Genomic DNA, 21,782 nt, shown 5'->3' with positions numbered 1-21,782 from the left:
GCCACTTTTTGATTTATTAATAGCTTGATTATTAATTTTATTTTAGCTTTAAAATAAAATGAAAAAATCATACTATCCCACATTGATGGGAGAGTAAATGATACTCCCATCATTTCCTTTAAATACCCAAGTATGGGCATTGGGAATGATGCTTGAGTAAGAGTTGGAAAAGGCATCACAATTAGTGAAAACCTTTGAACTCAATATAATTACTCGGGTTTTATTGGTCGGGTCTTGCTAACCCCAAGACATTGGACCTAGTCGGTGTTGTTGGTGCGGGTGGACTTCGTTGGAGGTCTCCGTGTGAGCGGGACTTGAAGCTTTTAAGTAAGAGCTCATTTTGGAGCGAAGCACGTGTCAAAGGTAATTAGCTTATCTTAATCTTGTGATTAATATAATTATGTTTATGGTTTAATTTATTGCGAGTGCGGTCTTGTTTTTGGGTTTGTTTCCGCGGTGAGTCGGACTCACCAAACCCCAACAGCGGTATTGGAGTCTCGCTCGTTTTTTTTTAAATCATAATATTTTCAAGGTGTTTTTATGGCTTAATTTGTCTGGTTTTAAGTTGCTAATTAGATTAGTAACTCGTTTTTCCAATTTTTACCTCGTATTAGAGCTGTCTTCAGCTCCCGAACCCAGATTTCGACCCAAAACTAGTGAATTTTGGGTAGAAAAGGCGTTCTGGAAATGGTTTTACCCATATAGGGCTCTGTTTTTAGCCAAAAAACGATCAGAAATGCATTTTTCGAGGGATTTTTCGTTTTGACGAAAAATTTTAAGTCGCTAGTAGAAAAATGTACATTTGCGTCGCCATATTTGCGTCACTCATTCTAAGGAGCGAAGCAAATGTTTTATTTTACCTTCCTTTTAAATTATTTGCGTCGCATATTATTTAAGAAGCGACGCAAAACTCAAGTGCATTTCAGCTTTCTATCATTTGCGTCGCTCCTATATATTAAAGCGACGCAATTAATAAACTTATTTGCGTCACTCATTAGTTAGCAAGCGACGCAAATAAGTGATTAAGTAAATTGCGTCACTCTTTTACTAATGAGCGACGCATATGTTCATTGTACAACATTATAAACAAGGTTATTTGCGTCGCTTTTATAATAAAGTGACGCAAATAACTCTTTTGGCTTTAGGTTTTTCTGCGTTTTTTACCTTAGTTTTTCATCAGGTACCTACATTCACTATACAAAAAGAAAAAAAAAACAAGAGTTCTTAAATTCCAGCGAATTTCTACAGCAAAACACCAACAAATTTGTCTCTGAAATCCAACAAATTCGGCCAAAAACTTGCGTTTCCCCAGCAAATTTGACATCTGAAATCGCAGTGAAGTCGAAGACCCATAATCGGCTGCAAATTCGAGCAATTTCGAGCAAAAATTTAGACCAAAAACCCTAAGAAATTCGAAGCCTTAAACCTAGAAAAATTGATTGTTTCCGACCAAAAATCCCCCATTTCGAGCAAAAAATCAACTCAAAAGCATACAAATTCGAACCCTAAAAGCCCCAAAAAATTCAATTTCGGTCTTCAAGTTCGATTGGGGGATTTCGTGGGGGGATTTCTAGGGTTTTTGGCAGCGACGCAATATACCCTAAGAAATTCGTCCCATTTCAGTCATAAATAATTTTTATTCGAATTTCAGTAAAAAATTTAGATCCGAATTTTTGTTGTATGAATTTTTTATTTTTGAATTTTCAAAATTAGGTATTAGAAAATATTTGAAAATTAATTGTGTTGAATTTTTTTTTGGTTGTAGAAATATGTTAGGGATTACGCGGCGAAAAGCTGTTCGTGGTGGTGTTTCGGTAAAATTTTAGAACAATTTCTTGAATTGATTGTAATTTTTTAAAATGTTTGTGTGATTTTTGAATTGATGGAAATTGATGTTGTTGTGATGTTATTCAGGTGCTAGGGCGTCAAATTCACAGGAATTCTGGACCATCTGCTCCAGCTTTCGGATCTCACGGCTATGCTACTGCCGCGAAAGAGGTAGTTGTTAGATAAAGCTCAATTAGATAAAAATTTGTGTTTTTATTGGTTAAGTTGATGATTTCAGCTGGAATTTGTGTTTTCTTTGCTGAGTTGAGGATTTTAGCTGGAATTTGTGTTGTTTGAGTGTGTTTTTCCCTAGACTGATCACCTTATGGGGGCGGTTTAGGTTGCGAATGTGAATGTTTTCATGTAGTTGTCATACTGTTATTGTTTGTGCCAATCTTTTTTGCTATGTAGAATGTAGATTGTGAAAGTATGAAAGCAGCTTGTCTTCGTAGTCGATACAATACCTCTTGTTGTGCGACCTTGTGTATGTCATGTTGTATGGACGAGGTTGAGGGTTTTGTTTTTGTTTTGTGTTTGGAGTAGGGAGTGCTTTTTATGTAATTATTATAGTTCTCCTCCAGATTTTGTAATTCCGGAACTTAATCTATAAATGTCATTGTTTTGGATGGAAAAAAGATTTTTGATGTTTTTTCTGCATGCTACAATTTGGGATTGGGATTATGTATCAGTACAAGAAATGATGAATTTGATTAAGTTAGTTGTTATGCATGATTTTTCTTTCAAAATTCATGCCTAATACCTTTTCTTTTTATCCTTATACCGAAACAAGTACTTTGCATTATACAAGAACCGTCTATGTAGTACACACACCTTACATTCTAGGGAAGCATGATGCTTTGATTTGATGGCCAATAGTTTGTGCGAATATTGGCCAGTAAAACTTCAATTTTGCTAAGATTTTCCTCTACATTAGGTTTTGGTCTAGTTGACAACCTTCAAATAGAATTGTGTATAGGTTAATTTTTATCAGCTTCAAACCTATCCTTGCTCTAAACATGAGTTTCATAGCCCAAATTTCATTCATGACCATTGTTTATAATATCGTTCATGATTTTGATCTTGTGAAGCATTGCTAGAGTAACTATTTTTCATTCTTTCTTTTAGCTCAACAACTCTCTTTCCCCCGAGAGAGAGAGAGAGAGAGCAAACTCACATACTCATTTCCAAGTCCGATTTGCATGACTGTTAGGGTTGTAATCACCCTGGCTTAAATATGAACCCTCTTTCACAGGTCAGTCTATAATCAAGAGGTTCTTTGGTTGTATTAGAAGGATTAGATCGAAGTGGAAAGAGCTCTCAGTGTATTCAACTTCTCTCTCACTTGCAAAGTATTGGGTGTTCTGCTGAGTTATGGCGGTTTTCGGATCGAAATACTGTTGTTGGGCAGATGATCTCTGCTTATCTTTCCAATCAATCTAATTTGGATGATCATACTATTCATCTTTTGTTCAGTGCTAATCGTTGGGAGAAAAGGTTGTTTCTTTTTTCTTTTTATGATTGTTTTTTTATACATAATTTGTGAGTTGCATACCATGTGTTTAATGTTATGTTTAGCTGAATCTAATTCCTTTCTATGTTGTTATTTATTGGTTAATTTGGGTAATTCGTTCTCGGTTATATTACATTATGGAGATTGTAGTTGGAATTATGATAGATTACTTTTAAAAAACTGTCTTTATTCCCCTGAGATTTTGAAATATATACAAGTATATTGGGACAGGAGTTCAGAATGTGATTTAAAGTTGTAAACTTTACTTCTTCATGAATCTGTTTTTTTGGTGATATGCTTGTTTAGTTGTTGACTTTGTCATCTACAATTACAGATCCATGATGGAAGAAAAGTTGAAATCTGGGACTACCCTCATTATAGATCGTTATTCATACTCCGGTGTGGCTTTCTCTTTTGCCAAAGGCCTTGATTTTGATTGGTGTAAGGTAAAATGTTATCACCACAATCTCTGTTTAAGTGACTGTTGAATGTTCTATAAAATTGGTTACTGACTTTTCATAATCCCATGACTTGTGAAAGTGTATGGATTAAAAGTATTGTTTAACTCTTTTGGTTTGGTAACAATGGCATTCTATGAAGCATTATGTAAAGAGAGAATGGCTGATATAAGGAAATAATATAGAGTAATTACAGTTGTTGAAAACCCATCTTCGAGTGAGTGTGATGTATGTTGACAACTTGCTTTGAAGATTCCAACTCTTAGTAATCAACCAGTTCACTCAGGCATATCTCTATTTAGTCGCAATATGATCACAATTCTCTTTGTGTAGGCACCAGAGATAGGATTGCTGGCTCCAGACATGGTCTTATACCTTAATATATCACCAGAGGTATACTTTCATTCAAATAGGCATGATAGGAATTTTGCCTTTAGTTTCACTGATAAGAATTTATGGGGCGTACCATTTATTTGGTAAGATATGAGACATGGCTGTTAAACCAAATCTTAGTTTTTTCATAGCTTGCATCATACAATTTTGGTAAGGCTGTAAGGTTAATAGGTTTGACAGTGGTGACTTTATCTTGCATAGTGTCATTATAGTGATGCTTGCAATATTATGTTGTGCAGGTTATACTAATTTTCTTTTACTTAAACATGTTCCAGTTTCTTGCAATGTTCTTTTTATTTTTGTAAATTATGTTTTTTAACTAGATTATGTGAGATAGTTGCTGTTTCATCAAATTCCGTAATAATGCCATCTAGATATGATAACAGATGGTTGATGCCTGCTTGCCAATGGAAGAAGTCCAGAAGAAGCTCAGAGAATATGTGCTTGAGTGTGTTGCGGCCTGCAAAAATGGAAGGGCTCTGTCTCACTTCTGGTCACAATAGGCAAGCTGCCATATGCCTCTTGCTCGCTTGGGCGAAATTGTATACTATAGTCAGTAATCAGTAGTTACCACGTTTTGAACTCTAGGTTGAGCTGTTGAGGTACTTCTACCTTTAAGTTTAAGTCTAGAAGTTGGAGTTGTATTATACGTTGATTTGGTTAAGAAACATGGTTTGGAAATTTTATGGGTAGGCCAAATTACAAAGGAGACTCTGCCGAAATTTACATTTGCATTATTCAATAATATTGCATTTTAATTTCAATTATATTAGCGTTAGCATATTACTTTATACCTAGGAAAACAGGTACTACAAACATATACAAGGCAATTATTATATTATAATTAAAAAAAAAAAAATTCACCTCATTTGCGTCACTCATTAAACAAACAAGTGACGCAAATACAGCAGTTTTGTATTGTCTACTCAGTCATTTGCGTCACTCCTATATAAACAAGTGACGCAAATAACAAAAAATAAGTTTATTGGAAGAGTCATTTGCGTCGCTTGTTTATAAAGGAGCGACGCAAATAACAAAAAAAGTTTATCTGAAGAGTCATTTGCGTCGCTTGTTTATAAAGGGGCGACGCAAATGACTAAAAATAAGTTTATCAGAAAAGTCATTTGCGTCGCTCTTTTATAAAGGAGTGACGCAAATAACCAAAAATAAGTTTATCTGAAGAGTTATTTGCGTTGCTCCTTTATAAAAGAGTGACGCAAATAACAAAAAATAAGTTTGTCAGAAGAGTCATTTGCGTCGCTTATTTATAAAGGAGCGACGCAAATGACAAAAAATAAGTTTATCAAAAAAGTCATTTGCGTCGCTCCTTTATAAAGGAGCGACGCAAATGACTCTTATTTGCGTCGCGCCTAGGAGCGACGCAAATGACTTAAAAGTCATTTGCGTCGCGAGCAGTTGCGTCGCTCATAGAAGCGACGCAAATACACTATAAATGAGCGACGCAAATGAGCCTTTTTCTACTAGTGAGTCTTTCTACCCTCGAAAATTGATTGCATATTTATGGTGGTTATGAATTTGGTTCTTTCCTTTATTTATATGCAATTTTAGACCACTTTAAGCATGATTACTTGGTAGTAATTGGTGCTTGAAAGTTTGGTTTTATTTTTTCACATAATTGCAAATTAATTGCATTAAGTGTGAAATTGTTGTTCTTTGTTGCTTCCAAGTACTAAAGATTCAATCTTTATTTATGATAAGTGATTGAAACTTTGAGTTACTAAATTCCATCAATTTTGGTTAAACTTTGTTGATTTAATCATTTTTTAGTTGATTGGAATCATAAAGTTTAAAACTTGTGATTGAAATTGGTTTATCTTCATATTGGAAGATATAATTTTTTCATGGAGTCACAAGTATTAAAGTTGGAGTCTTTATTGAACTTATGTTCATTTTTCCAACTTCCTTTTATTTTTTCAAAATCTCAAGATTAATTTAAAGTGATTAAATTAATAAAGAGAATTGCCCTAATTTATTTTATTACACCAAGTTAAACCAATTTTATTAAAGAATGATTCTTGGAAATAAATTTGGTTAATTGCATTTGGATGAATTATTTAAGTTGGACTTGTTATTTTTCATTTTTCCTCAAAATTGATTCTAAAATTAATTTAGAATTGATTTATAATCTCACACAATAAAATCGATAATTTTCGAAACATTAGCACGCAACACGAGGCCTAAGGGCCCCGAGCTAGCTCTCTGCCAGCTGGGCTGCTCACGCAACCCATATGTGGCTGTCGAGGCTGTTGGGCACTTCGTTCTTAGGTGCGTGGTGTTGTGCGTCTGTGTGTGCGAGGAAGGGCGTGGGCTACTGCTCGCTGCCAGCAGCATAGCGCGCCAGCCAGCAGCAAGCAGCAGCATGGCGCAGCAGCAGCATAAGGCTGTGCGCGCTGTGCGTGCTGCTACGCTTGGCTGGGCTGGGCGTGGCGCATGCGAGCACAAGCAGCCCACATGCATGCTTGGTGTTGCGGGGGTGCGCATGGGCATACTACGTGCTTGTTGTACGGTACGTACAATCCCATAATTGGCACAATAACCCCGGGTTATTAAGGCGATACTATTTAAAGTTAATTTTAGCGTTGCTTAATATGTAAGTAAGGGTAATTTTTGGACTCCAAGTTAGTGCTAGGCACTTAGACATTTTTGAATACGTATTTTGCTTAAATTGTCGTTTTAATTATTTTAATTATTTTGTTTATTTAATAAGAAATTTTTGGAGGCTAGGCCTCGGATTTTGAGCGACATTTGCAAAATTAATTTTGGCAAATATTTGGGTTCACCGACTTAATTAATTGGATTAGTGAAGTTGGATGCGGAATTTAGTGGGAGTGTCTCTTAGTTATTTCCATAACCAGTTAAAACAACTTTGACTAGTTTAATTAGACGTGTTAATTGGATTAACTACCTAGATTAGTTACTAGTTCTCGCGCGTTTTATGCATTATTACTTGTTTATCGTTGTAAAATGCATGGGCCATTCACAGATAGTGAATGGATGAATGGAATGTAAATTCTCTCACAGGTTTTATGAAATGGCAACTAGTGGGGCCCGATTAGGATAGGAAATACGGACTGTGATCCGTGATGTATTTTTGTAAATCTAAATACGGTTTGCGAACTGTTGAGTATTTTTTTACCTTAATATTTAGATTAGTCATAATCGTAGATACTAGCAATTGTAATATTTTGGTCAAGTCTTGAAGACGGGGTTCTTAGAAGACAAAGCCATGAAGTTGCAAATGAAGACCTTTTGAAGACTTGAAGATCTCAAGGGGTCATGCTAGTTGCCAAATGCATCTCTATTTATGTTTTCGATATATATTTATGTTTATATATATATATGAATTATATGTTAGATGCATGTTTAGGATTTCGAATGTTGAGATGATTAATTAAGTTCACTTAAATCAACCAACATTGAGTAAAACTTGCCATTCCAAAACACACTTACCAACTGAACGAGGGTAGTGGTGGGCTACGCCAAAGCGAGGCATCACTACTTCTCCAAGGAACGTAAGGCATACCGGGTATGCAAGGTGGTTTTGGTTATACTCAACGATATGAGTGATGGAGTCCTAACATGTCGTGGAAAAGTGAATAAATTGTTTAGAGAGCATTGGATGCGACGATTTATTCAACCAAGAGTGGCTTGGAGCCATTAGCAAAGCGTTGCTTACCTTAGGATATTGAGTGTTAAGACAAGCAAAAGCATGCTTAACCACTCTTTGTTTCTTTGGATCTCGGAATCGACTTATTCTCACCTAAAATGGGGACAATCTTTAATGTGTGAATAAGACGTTTTAAATAAGTTTGATTAAAATGCATGAATTCAATCTTATTTAAGTATAATGAATGGTTTTGCATTTCAAAATTCTTTCAATTGTAGAATCATGTCTTCAAATAACTCAAACAACCAATTCTTGTAACGCTCAATTCTCGACAAGGAGAAGCTAAGTGGGCCAAATTTTCTTGATTGGCAAAGGAACTTGCGAATTGTTCTCATGCAAGAGCAAAAGGAATATGTCCTTGATGAGGAAATGCCCGAGGCTCCCAATAAGGAGGTGACTCAAGCTGCCCTAAATCGATGGCAAAGTGCCAATCGAGATGTCAAAATCATCATGTTGGCCACAATGTCTCCTGAGCTTCAAAAGACTTTCTTTGAAAAAGAGACGGCTTTTGAGATCATTACTGAATTGCAGAATATGTTCCAAGAGCAGGCCCAAACTGAAAGGTTTGAAACCCACAGGCAAATCCTTGAGAGCAAGCTCAAGAAAGGAGAGCCAGTCAGCCCACATGTACTCAAAATGATTGGATTGTTTGAAAACATGGGAAGGCTTGATGCGGGGTATTCAACCGAGATGGCAATTGACATCATTCTCCACTCGCTGCACAAAGGCTATGATCAGTTTAAGATGAACTATAATATGCACAGCATGGAGAAAACCCTCACCGAGCTTCATGGTATGTTGAAGCAAGCTGAGCAAACGCTCAAGGATGAGGGAAAGCATGATATGCTCATGATTAAAAAGGGCAAGCCGTTCAAATTTTCGGGCAAGAAGAAGAAAGGCTTTAAGGGGAAAGGTAAGAAGAAAACTTTTCCGCCTAAGTCTAAAGCTACCAAGGATAAGAAGGTAGCGTCTTCTAAATCTGATTCCGAATGTTTTTACTGTAAGAAGAAGGGACATTGGAAGAGAGTTTGCCTCAAGTTCAAGGAAGATAAGAAGAACGAAACCGTTGCTTCTGAATTAGGTATATTCGTTATAGACTTTAACTTCACTAGCTTAACATCATGGGTATTAGATACCGGATGTGGCTCACACCTTTGTTCCAATTCTCAGGGACTAAGGAACGCTAGAAAGCTAGAGAAGAGAGAGATTGAACTCCGGGTCGACAATGGAGCCAGAATTGGTGCCGTATCCGTAGGAAATCTCAGTTTGTCTTTGCCCACCGGGCTAGTTTTGGAACTGGATAATGTTTGTTATGTTCCTAACATTACCAAAAACATTATTTCAATTTCGGCGTTGGATGCCAAAGGTTTTGAATTTCGAGTAAAGGACAAAGAATGTTCGTTTTATCTCGATAATGTTTTATATGGTATTGCACATTCTGAAAATGGCCTTTATGTGCTTTCTTTAAACAAACAAGTTTATAATGTGAATAATGATACCAAAAGAGCTAAGACCATAGAGTCAAATCATACTTACTTGTGGCATTGTCGTCTTGGCCACATCAACATCAAACGCATCAAGAAACTTCTACAAGAAGGTGTTCTTGACTCTTTCGATTTAGAATCGTTTGAGAATTGCGAGGGATGTCTATTAGGCAAGATGATTAAACAGCCATTCTCCAAGTTGGGAGAAAGGGCAAGTGACTTATTGGATCTTATACATATCGATGTATGTGGACCAATGAGCTCAACCACAAGAAATGGACATCGATATTTCATCACTTTCACAGACGACTATAGTAGATATGGCTATGTCTACCTCATGTCGCATAAAGCTGAATCATTTGAAAAGTTCAAAGAATTTCAGAGTGAAGTTGAAAATCAACTTGGCAAGAAAATCAAAGCCCTTCGATCGGATCGAGGTGGTGAATACTCGAGCCAAGAATTCGATGACCATCTAAAAGAAAAGGGTATACTTTAAGAATTGACAACTCCAGGAACTCCACAATGGAACGGAGTATCCGAAAGGAGAAATCGAACCTTGTTAGACATGGTACGATCAACAATGGGTCTTAGTGATCTTCCTATCTCTTTCTGGGGACACGCACTTCTAACTGCGGCACTAACACTGAACCGTGCTCCATCAAAAGTAGTAGAAAAGACTCCATATGAATTATGGACGAAGAAACCTCCTAGGTTATCTTTTCTAAAGATATGGGGATGCGAAGTATATGTCAAGAAATTGATTTCTAACAAACTTCATCCCAAATTTGACAAGGTTTACTTTTTGGGCTACCCAAAAGAAACCAAAGGGTATTACTTCTACAACAAATCGGAGAACAAAGTGTTTGTTGCTCGCGATGGTGTCTTTTTGGAGAAGGAGCACCTTTCCAAAATGACAAGTGGTAGGAAAATTGAACTCGACGAAGTTCGTGAGGATGAGAAACAAAATCATAATGACAGTCAAAGTGATCAAACAGCATCTGTTGACGCAGGTCAAAATGATCAAAATGTGCAAAGTCGAACTGACAACGCAAATGCTCAATCCATTACCCTACGTAGGTCTCAGAGGCCGAGATCTCAACCTCATAGATATCTTGGTTTAGTATTAACCGAGAATCAGGACATCCTGATTATGGATGGAGATGAACCGGCAACCTACAAGTAAGCGATGGCAAGCACCGACTCTGCTAAATGGCAAGAGGCCATGAGATCTGAAATGGATTCCATGTATGAAAATCAAGTCTGGGACTTGGTTGACTTACCCGAAGGTTATACACCTATCGTATGTAAGTGGCTTTTCAAGTTGAAAACCGACAAAGATGGAAATGTCTTCATTTACAAAGCTAGATTATTGCCAAAAGGTTACAGACAAGTTCATGGTATTGATTGCGATGAAACCTTTACACCAGTCGCAATGCTTAAATCCGTTCGGATCCTCCTAGCGATTGCTGCATATTACAATTATGAAATATGGCAGATGGACGTCAAAACCGCCTTCCTTAATGGTTATTTGGAAGAAACTGTGTATATGACACAGCCTGAAGGTTTTATCGACCAAAACATTGCTAGGAAAGTTTGTAAGCTTAAGAAGTCCATTTATGGACTAAAGCAAGCAAGCAGAAGTTGGAATCTGCGATTCGATGAAGCCATCAGTAAGTTTGGTTTTATCAAGAATCCAGATGAATCTTGTGTTTACAAGAAGGTTAGTGGGAGTGACATCGCCTTCCTAGTCTTATATGTCGATGACATATTGCTCATTGGAAACAGCATTCCGTTGTTACAATCTGTAAAGGCCTGGCTTGGAAAGTGCTTCTCAATGAAAGACTTGGGAGAGGCTCGGTACATACTAGGCATCAAGATCTATAGGGATAGATCGAAAAGGATGATTGGATTGAGTCAGAGTACTTATATTGATAAGGTACTTGCTCGATTTGGCATGGAGGAGGCCAAGAGAGGTCACCTGCCAATGTCACATGGCATAACCCTAAGCAAGAATCAGTGTCCAAAGACACCTGATGAGCGGGTAAGAATGAATCAGATTCCATATGCTTCTCTTATTGGATCGATCATGTATGCCATGATATGTACTAGGCCAGATGTATCGTATGCCTTGAGTGCTACGAGCCGTTACCAATCAGACCCAGGAGAGGCGCATTGGACTGCGGCAAAAAATATCCTAAAGTACCTGAAAAGGAACAAGGATAAATTCCTAGTGTATGGTGGTGCAGAGGATTTAGTTGTGGAAGGTTATACCGACGCAAGCTTCCAGACAGACAGAGACGATTTCAAATCGCAATCTGGATATGTGTTTTGTCTAAATGGAGGGGCGTTTAGTTGGAAGAGCGCAAAGCAGAGTACAACTGCAGATTCTACAACTGAAGCCGAATACTTAGCAGCTGCTGAAGCAGCTAAGGAGGTTGTTTGGATTCGTAAGTTCGTTGGTGAACTTGATGTTGTACCCTCTATAAAGGGTCCAATAGCCCTCTATTGTGACAACAATGGAGCTATTGCTCAGGCCATAGAGCCTAGGGAACATCAGAAGGTCAAACATGTCAAGCTGCGATTTCACATGATTCAAGAATGGAAATCAGAGGGAGAAATCAAAATTTGAAAAGTTGGAACGGATGACAATGTAGCCGATCCACTTACTAAACCTTTGCCTCAATTAAAGCACAACAAGCACGTTGAGGCAATGGGAATCAAGCGTGTAGGAGACTGGCTTTGATTTCCTTGTTTAGTGTTTTAGTTAATTTTGAGAAAAATTAATGTAAGACGCTAAGGAAAACCATTCATGTTTTGGAGTAATGTAAAATTTCATGCAATATTTTATTACTCCGTTATGCTATTTAATTTTGGTTTAGGATTAAATAATGAGTCCATTCGATTATGAGAATATTCAAAATAGGGTATCAAGACCAGTCTTGGTAAGGAAACACCTATTAAGTGAACATTGAATATTACAATAAAAAATTATCCTTAATCAAGGTCATTTAAACGATGGACGATTAATGACCGATTGAGATTAGTGTGTAGTTTGATTTATAGCACCGTTTCATGTGCTACAAGGACATGATTGTCATAAATCATTTGCACAGGTATTGGTTTAGAACCATACTGGATCGACCTATGAGAATACTTTAAGAAATTAAAAATTTGTCATAATTATACTTCTCATTATGGCTATCGGAACCTATTTCCTCGACCATGAGTATTGTGAGTTCTCTTGTTTGAGTACTAGTTCGCTTTGATGTTGTCAAACGTCTGCCGTAATAGGGGATTATAACGGCAACACTCGGGCGACTAGGTCCTCTCAGTAAGAGGAGCTACATTACCAGACTGGAAATGTCCCCCTAATAAAATAGGGAAGATGTCTTTGTTGTATACAAGGCCTCTCGTAGAGCGAGACTATAAAATGCATGACCGTGCTCGGATGGATTTTAGAAATCATCTGTTTATTGACAGTCGGACTCGGAATCGAGAAACACTTCTGGACGTAATAAGGATGAAAAAATAAATCTTACCTTATAGTTCATGAAGAGACATTAAGCGACATAGGAAAAAGGTTGTACAAAAAATGAGCACTTGTCCGGAAGGACAAGTGGGAGATTGAAAGGAATGGTGTCCTTCGAACAAGTGTACTATTCCGTTAGTGGTTTCAGAATTATTAGAAAGCTAATATATTCAGTGAGGTCAAGTTATCGGAATGCCTGGGTGGAGGCCGCTTCCGATCAGTAATATTAATGAATAATTAATATTACAGCTTAATCTTTACTGAACCCTTCGGGTCACACCCAAGCATTCAACAAACCGAACCGACGAATTAATTCGGAAGGAATTAATGAGTCGACCGAGTAATATTTATTTAGACGTCGGAATTCGAGCTTAGAGCGTCGAAACCGAGCGTCGGAAGTCGAGTCGAAAAATAGTGAAAGACGAGACGAGAAATAGTAATAAATCAACAAAAGACCAAAATACCCCTAACATGGTGGCTAGCATGCACACCAAGCCGAGCCTAGGCTGGCTGGTGTGTGCTAGCGCACCCATGCTAGCATCGCAAGGCTAGGCGCTGCCTAGTGCGTGCTAGCATGCTAGGCACAGCCTTGTGCGCGCAATGGCTAGCAAGCCATGTCGCAACAAGCTGCAGCAGCTAGCACGCTAGGCACGCCAGCTCGCCACAGCTAGCAGCAGCATGGCTAGGCCATTGCTTGCTGCCTAGCAGCGTTGGCCAAGGCACAGGGCCAGCAGCAGCTCGCACAAGCATGTTGGGCTTGCTGGCCAGCAGCGCCTGGCAGCCCACATGCGAGTGCTGGGCCTGCTGGGCTTGCTGGGCGTGGCTGCCACATACAGCAGCACATGGCAGCCCACCTTGGCTGCCTTGGTGCCCAAGGGTCGGTGCCATGTGGCTTGTGGTTTTTGAGTGTGTGTGGAGTGAGGTGGCCGGTTATGGGAGAGGGAGTGGGGAGCAAGTTTGGTCCCCCCCTTCTCCAAGTGGTCCTCACCTAACCACTCTCATGAGCTTACCACTTTTTGATTTATTACTAGCTTGATTATTAATTTTATTTTAGCTTTAAAATAAAATGAAAAAATCATACTATCCCACATTGATCGGAGAGTAAATGATACTCCCATCATTTCCTATAAATACCAAAGTATGGGCATTGGGAATGATGCTTGAGTAAGAGTTGGAAAAGGCATCACAATTAGTGAAAACCTTTGAACTCAATATAATTACTCGGGTTTTATTGGTCGGGTCTTGCTAACCCCAAGACGTTGTACCTAGTCGGTTTTGTTGGTGCGGGTGGACTTCGTTGGAGGTCTCCGTGTGAGCGGGACTTGAAGCTTTCAAGTAAGAGCTCATTTTGGAGCGAAGCACGTGCAAAGGTAATTAGCTTATCTTAATCTTGTGATTAATATAATTATGTTTATGGTTTTATTTATTGCGAGTGCGGTCTTGTTTTTGGGATTGTTTCCGCGGTGAGTCGGACTTACCAAACCCCAACAGGAGCCTCAAAGCACGGCGTGCCCTTTTATCAGTGTTAGGAGGTTATTCTCCTCTTGTCACGTAATTAAGGATATATGTATACCATGGCTCTTCATCTTCTTCTTGCGATTCTTGTTCATCATCAAGTGCGTGAACGTAAGCCGGTTCATATCTTCTTTCTACGGTCAACGGCACTCTGATTGTATCCGTTGGAATTCGCACCATTGATGCTAATTTAGCTAGTGCGTCGGCGAACTGGTTTTCTTCTCTAGGCAAGTACGTATATCCACTTCATCTAGTTGCTCCATGAGAGTTTCTAGATGAGCTTGATACGTAGCGAGACTTTCACTCCTCATCTTCCATCTCTTGGAGATTTGGTTAATGATTAGTGAAGAATCACCGTAGATTCTGAGTTTCTTAATTCCCAAGGCGACAGCTATTTCTAACCCCAAAATACATGCTTCATATTCTGCGGCATTGTTGGTGACATCAAAGTCGAGCTTCATGGAATTTGGGATATGTTCTTCATTGGGTGATACAAGTAAGACTCCTACACCACAACCTCTTTGGTTTGAAGCTTAATCTAAATAGAGCGTCCAGCTATCATCTTCGGTCATGAGTAAATCTTTGTCAGGGAAATCATACTCGTCTTCTTCTTTCTAAACTTCTTCTAGCGGAAAGTCTACTAAGAAGTAAGAAACCGCAGAACCTTTGATGGCTTTTTGTGGTACAAATTTCAAGTCGAACTGAGCAAGATTGACTATCCACCTTGATAATCTGCCATTGAGTGTTGCTTTTTCGAACAAGTATTTGAGAGGATCCATCTTGGACACAACATGCACTGTATGAGTGAGCATGTAATGTCTTAGTTTCTGTGCGGTCCACAAAAGTGCGAGACACAACTTTTAAAGTGATGTATATCGTGTCTCGTATCCTTGAAGCTTCTTACTCAAGTAGTAAATTGCATTCTCCTTGCTTTCAATCTCTTGTGCTAACATTGCCCCCATCGTTTCTCTTGTGACCGTAAGGTAGAGTCGAAGAACAAAGTTGGGTATTGCTAGCGCTAGCACGGGTGGGTTTTTCAGGTACTCTTTGATTTTGTCGAAAACTTTTTGGCGATCGTCGTCCCATGTGACTGGGACATTTTTCTTAAGCTTCTTGAATATAGGTTCACATATCGCCGTGAGTTTTGATATGAACCTACTTATATATTGCAACCTTCCAATGAAACCTCGAATTTCTTTCTCATTCTTGGGCGGTGGCATGGCCATGATCTCTTTGACTTTTGTGGGATCTATTTCAATCCCTCGAGAACTGATCACATATCGAAGTAATTTGCCTGACGTGACTCTGAATACACACTTTGCTGGATTTAATCTCATATTGTACTTGCGGAGTCTTTCAAAGAACTTGCGAAGTGCAATGATGTAGCCTGGGCGATCTTTAGACTTAATGATCATATCATCGACATTGACCTCCACCTCTTTGTGCATCATATCATGTAACAATGTTGTGGCTGCTCTTTGGTAGGTAGCACCCGCGTTTTTCAACCCGAATGGCATTACTGTATAGCAATATGTACCCCATTGTGTGATGAATGTAGTTTTCTCCATATCTTCTTCAGCCATAAATACTTGATTATATCTGGCGTAGCCGTCCATGATTGATAGGAGTGCATGGTTTGCTGTTTTATCGACCAGAATGTCAATGTGAGGTAGAGGGAACCCATCTTTCGTGCTTGCTTTATTAAGGTCTTTGTAATCAACACACATTCTGACCCTTCCATCCTTCTTTGGAACAGAAACCACATTCGCTATCCATTCTGGATACTTGGATACTTTGATGAAACCTGCGGCCAACTGCTTTCTGATTTCTTCTTTTATTTTGAGAGCCACATCCGGTTTCATACGGCGCAACTTTTGTTTGACAGACTTCATATCTGGAATGAGTGGTATCGTATGCTGAGCTATATCCCTGTCAATTCCTGGCATATCTTGGTATGAACAAGAAAATACATCAACAAATACACTAAGCAAGTTAATTAGCTCTTTGCGTTCATCTTGACTTAGTGTTAATCCAATTTTTACTTTTTTAATAGTCGTATCGTTGGAAATATTAATTGTTTCTGTATCTTCGATAACTGCCATTTTCTTTTCATGCTCTTCCATTTCTTTTATTATTTCTTTGTCATTTTTATCATTAGCAAAGACATATAGATCAGGGTTAGGGGAACGACACGCATCGTAAGCAAAGGTACTCCTTTTATTGAATTCATCGGTAAATACATCAAGAGGGGCAAGGTCAGCTGCGACCTCACCGAAATTATTTGGGCTAGAAAGAGAAGACTCAACAAGAGACTCAGGATTGGACTCTATAGAAGAAAGAGGGTCGGCCTCAGACTCTAAGGACTCGTCTACAGACTCAGACTCAGACTCGGACTCGGACCCAGACGACTCAGACTCATAAAACGTAGGACCTTTGCCAGCAGTTATTTCCAACTTCTCCCCGCTTAGTGTAGTGATCCTCAATGTCTTGCGCCATCCCTTTGAAATATCATCAGCCTGGATGATTAGCTCTGAGGGTTCAAAATCCTTGTTTGATATGACAGCTTGAATGAGCTCGGAATCATCATTGCAGGTAGACTTGGATTCATTCTTTTCTAGTCCGAAAAGAAGGTTAATGTTTAGATCATCAGAGCTTGGACTAGCTGGTTTCTCAGTTGTGAAGAGTTCTTCGCCTTCATCGACAAAGTCACAACCGAGGAACATCTCGAATCCTGGTTCACGCTTCCCATCGTGGAGAAAAGGCTCAGGGAATTCATAGCATGGGAAGTCTTCCCCTTCTTTGACGTACTGGCCATTGAGAGTGAATGGATATGGATCCATGGCAATTTCCGTCTTCATGATTCGAGCGTTATTGCGAGCCTTCATTTTCAAGAGGGCTTGTCTCACATCTTCTTTTGTTGCTTGAATCCCAAGCCAAAAGTATCCTTCTTGAGTGCACCAGGATGGCCCCAAAGTTAAGCCATTTTCTTTTTGAGCCCGAGGGTCATTACAGGGAAATGCCCTTGCTTCTTCATAATAGAATTAATGTTGGTGTTTGAATAGGGATCGAAGTCGAGATGACACTTCTCCTCTTCTTCGATCATGAGAACATCATCGAGCGAAAACCCTCAAAGATCTTCGTCTTCTTCGTCATGTTTGACATGGACGATAGGAGTATCGATCACTTGAATGCGCATGGGAGAGGCATCAATGGTAATTGGAACCCCTCCAACTATGGCTTTCACCTTCTGGTGCAACGATGATGGAATCGCCTTTAGCTCATGAAGCCAAGGGCGTCCTAACACCAGATTGAAAGAGGCCTTAATGTCTACCACCTGAAACTTGGCGCAACATTCAATGGCCCAAGTAGTTATGCTTAGTGTGATAGTACCCACGGCTTGACGGCGAGTATTATCATAAGCGCGAATCCCTTGAGTAGAGGGAGTCCGTTCTTCATTCTTTATGCCCAACTTCTTTGCAGTGCGGAGTGGGCATACATTGATTGCAGAGCCATAGGAGCATTCATCTGCCTACACACCATAGTGAGGTGTAAGGCCTTATTATGTTGGTCCCCTTCCGGGGGGCAAATCCTTGTCAGAAAAAGAAATCAGATTGCTAGTACTTGGCAATTCAGTAGTGAGAAAGTTAACCAGTCCTTGAGGAGTCATATAATCATCAACTCCTATTTTCACCAGAGCATTCATCACAGCCTTTCGATGCTTGTGAGAGGTGGTTAAAAGCTTCTATACATTCTTCTCCACATTGGTCTTTTGTAATTGTTTGACCACATCGTTGTTCACATAGTCGTTGAGATCAACTATCGGATGTGATTGCGGTGGAGGTTTGGGTGGACTAGGTTGTTGCAACCTTCCACTTCTGGTGAGAACCTTGACCTCAAGGTCTCCCCAAACATCTTCAGTTGTGCCAAGAGATGAACAGGCTTTATACTTGAGATAGACGTCTTCATCGTCACTATCCCAAACTCCATTCACTTCTTCATAGCTCGAGACAAATACCACTTCCGACAAAGATTCATTCACAGGTTGAATGAGTATTGACGAATCATAGGAGACTTCATCTCCCATGATAGCCAAAGCATTAGAAAGAGGACATGTTTGAATGTTAGGCTTCTTGCCCCCTAGAGGGACAGGTAGTTGATTAGCATCAATTAGGTCTTGGATTGCATCCTTCAACCTCCAATACTTCTCAGTATTATGACCCTTTCCATGATGAAACTTGCAACAAGCATTTGGGTCATAGCTCGCGGTTCTATTCTCTGGTCGAGGTTATGGAAATGGTCCAATTAGCATAATCATTCCTTGACCATGCAAATGGTCAAAAGCAGCATCATAAGTCATTCCCAAAGCCGTGTAAACCCTACTTTTCCTTTGGAATCTTTGAGGAGGAGCATTAAGGGCCAGCACATAATTGATATTGATATTATTGGTAGCATTATTGGGCTTGGAAGACGAAGAAGAAGGAGTGTCGTTCTTCTTATTTTTCCAAGTGTTGTTATTATTGTTGCTACCAGCAGTCTTTAGAAGTTCATCCTCAATATTGATCCCAATATCGTATACAGCTTCAAAGGTACTTAGAGGAAGAAACTTCAAGTGTTGCTTGTACTTATGAGTCAGATTGGCAATGAACAAGCAAACCATCACTTTTTCCTTGGGGGGATCCACCAAGAGCGCAGCTGTTTCCCCCCACCTGGTTAAGTAAGTGGTGAAGCCTTCATTCTCTTTCTGTTTGAGAATGGAGAGTTCACGTTCAAAAGTCTTGGCCTGAATGTTACACTTGTAACGATTCATGAAGCTTTCAGAAACATCCTCCCAGGTCGCAACATGCTTGGATTCTAAAGAGTAGAACCATTGTTGATAGGCGTACTCTAAGGAAAGAGGGAACACTGTAGGGAAGAGTGTCACATCTAGTCCCTTAAGAGCCATGGTTGCAGAAAAAGCCTTCAAATTGAAAAGCAGATTATGAGTAAGCTTAAACTTGGGAATGTCAGCAATGGAAAACTTCTCAGGAAGTTTGTCCCTTATAGACGAAGAGGCGACAGGTTGCTCCATATAAGTGAATTCTTCAGAAATCTTACTCATCTGTTCCTTGATCTTGTCCATTGCAGCGGCAGTGACACTGTTCTAATTGTCTTGCTCTACCTTGTTGACTCTAGTGGTGAGTGTTTGCATCATGTTAGACAATATTTCAAATGTCCTGTTGATGTTCTCGATATCTTCCTTAGTAGACATTGGTTGAAAGTAGACTGAAGATAGATCTTGTGGAGATGATTGTGGTGGTTTCCTTGTACGCCTCTTGGTATAACAGGTTATTGAGGTATTGACTCGAACCGTAACAATCTACCCCTGCTTCTTGACCAAGTGCTGTGACACTGAAACAAACACACCTTTAATGACCAAACTTAACCTTAACCCATCTGGATAAAAAAAATTGAATTTTAAAAATCTATAATTTTGAAATTCTATTTATTTATTTATTTATTTTTGAAAAAAATATGGGAGAATACTATCCGACTTACTCCGAAAAAAAACACGACACAAAAAAAAGACTACCCTAAAATACAGTCAAAAAGTGGTGCATGGCTAACGAAAAAATGTGTGAACACGACATGCGAGTGATTAAGTGAGGTTATGGACGCGTGTTATGACCGTACCACTAGACATGACACCAATAAGGACACATAAACCACATAAAAAACCGAAAAAAAACTGACGGGACATTTTTCCTGGGCACTGTGTCACGGTGCTGACTGTCGTGACACGGTGCAGTCTATCGTCAGACAGTAGAAAGCGCCGTGTCACGGCACTGTTCACCGTAGCGCGACAGAACTTGCCGTGACGCGGTGCGCAGTTCCAGGTCTGTTTGTGATTTTTCCAGATTTTAGTCGATTTTAGGTCCGCACTAATTACTATGTGGAAATAAAAACCCTCGGTCACGGGTTAAACAAAAAAGAGTAAACACATGAAGGTTAGCACAAAACACACCATGTAGCATTTAGTCACGATGAAAAAAAAGTTCGCAACCTCGAGTCAAGATCTATGTTCAACTATTGGTCAAGCTTTGGGTGTCAAAAGGGTACCATGGTTAAGAGTTTGGACGCGTTAGCAAGGCAGCCTCCCTTGAGGGTGTATGCCAACGGGAGGCTCCGCGAGTTCGTGATGAAATCGAGCTCGACTCCATGGTTAGGGTGGATTTAATAACTCGGATGAACCCTTATTGCCATGAGCGTTTTCGGGTTGATAGAGCTTAAATCGCCCGGAGCTAAGACGCATGTAGAACACACACGTTTCTTAAGAAAAATCTAAAGGAAGTTGACTGTGAGAAGATAAAACAAGCCACCGGACTGATTTTAGGATTGCCGTGACACGGCAGAGATTCCCGTGCCACGGTACTGCACACCGTCAGACGGTGCACTGTACCTTGACACGGCAGATTCTGCCGTGGCACGGCAGTTAGAAAATCTGACCGGTACCCTGTTTTGCTTCGTACACAATCAAGTTATTCAATTTCTCCTACGGGACAAACCTAAATGCGACGTTAAAACGTCTATGCATATGCAAAAATGCCAAATTAATCACAAGAATATTTTTCAAGAATCTTTCATGTCTCATCCACTCATCTTAATTAAATACCGATCACTCAAATCAATAAATAACCAATAATCCTCCCCAGTGGAGTCGCCAAATTGTAGGCGTCGCTCGAAGTGCGCCTACGTTAAAAGCATGTGGTGAATATGCTTGGCACTCATAGGAAGTGGGATTTGACATAATACGATTAAGGAAAAATAAAGTAGGGAGCTGCCAACAAGTTTTTTTTACGGAACTTGTAAACCGTTCACGGATAATAAAAGGCAACCACGATAAGGGACAACGATAGACAACAACGATTGACCTGTGAAGGTTACACCCCATTCATAATCCATGAGATTACTAACTCCATATGGTTCGGAACCACGAAAGGATGATCGGGGATGATGGTACGAAGTGAGTCATGCAGTCACATTCGCCCATATTGGCCTCTACTCGATTCTTATTATGAAAAGTAATTCCTGCGATCTCAAAGGCATGCAAACAAAATATTCAATTTGCTCTGACTTATTATTAAGCTAAATTGGTTGAATATTAATGCAACACAGAATTCTAAAATATTTGTGATCACTTGATTTAAACAACAAGATTAAAAAGGAACCTAAACCGGTTATCCAAATTATCTTATTAGGCGTGATTTTCAATTACATATTCCCTTTAAACATGCAATGTGGTGATCATAAAAATAATAGAATAAACATTAATATTGGAAGCAATTTAACTATAATTCTAACAATACAAAATCGTTAGAATAATAATAGAAATAAAAGGAAC

The 21,782-nt window shown here is 39.3% G+C and overlaps 1 protein-coding gene across 1 annotated transcript; it reads left to right on the top strand.

Moving 5' to 3' along the window:
• Positions 1-1,769: 1,769 nt before the first annotated feature.
• Positions 1,770-4,755, top strand: LOC145627853 (uncharacterized). Its single transcript, XM_081680197.1, has 8 exons — positions 1,770-1,814; positions 1,915-1,998; positions 2,239-2,311; positions 3,099-3,321; positions 3,672-3,783; positions 4,129-4,188; positions 4,320-4,351; positions 4,512-4,755. Exons 1-8 carry the CDS (start codon positions 1,770-1,772, stop codon positions 4,753-4,755), a joined length of 873 nt encoding a protein of 290 aa, XP_081536323.1.
• The last annotated feature ends 17,027 nt before the right edge of the window (positions 4,756-21,782 follow it).

This window comes from Chenopodium album, chromosome 4, assembly GCF_948465745.1.
Source record: "Chenopodium album chromosome 4, dcCheAlbu1.1, whole genome shotgun sequence".
Lineage (NCBI taxonomy): Eukaryota > Viridiplantae > Streptophyta > Magnoliopsida > Caryophyllales > Amaranthaceae > Chenopodium > Chenopodium album.
The sequence above is the reverse complement of the archived record's forward strand: the minus strand, read 5'-3'. Positions and strand labels throughout refer to the sequence as shown.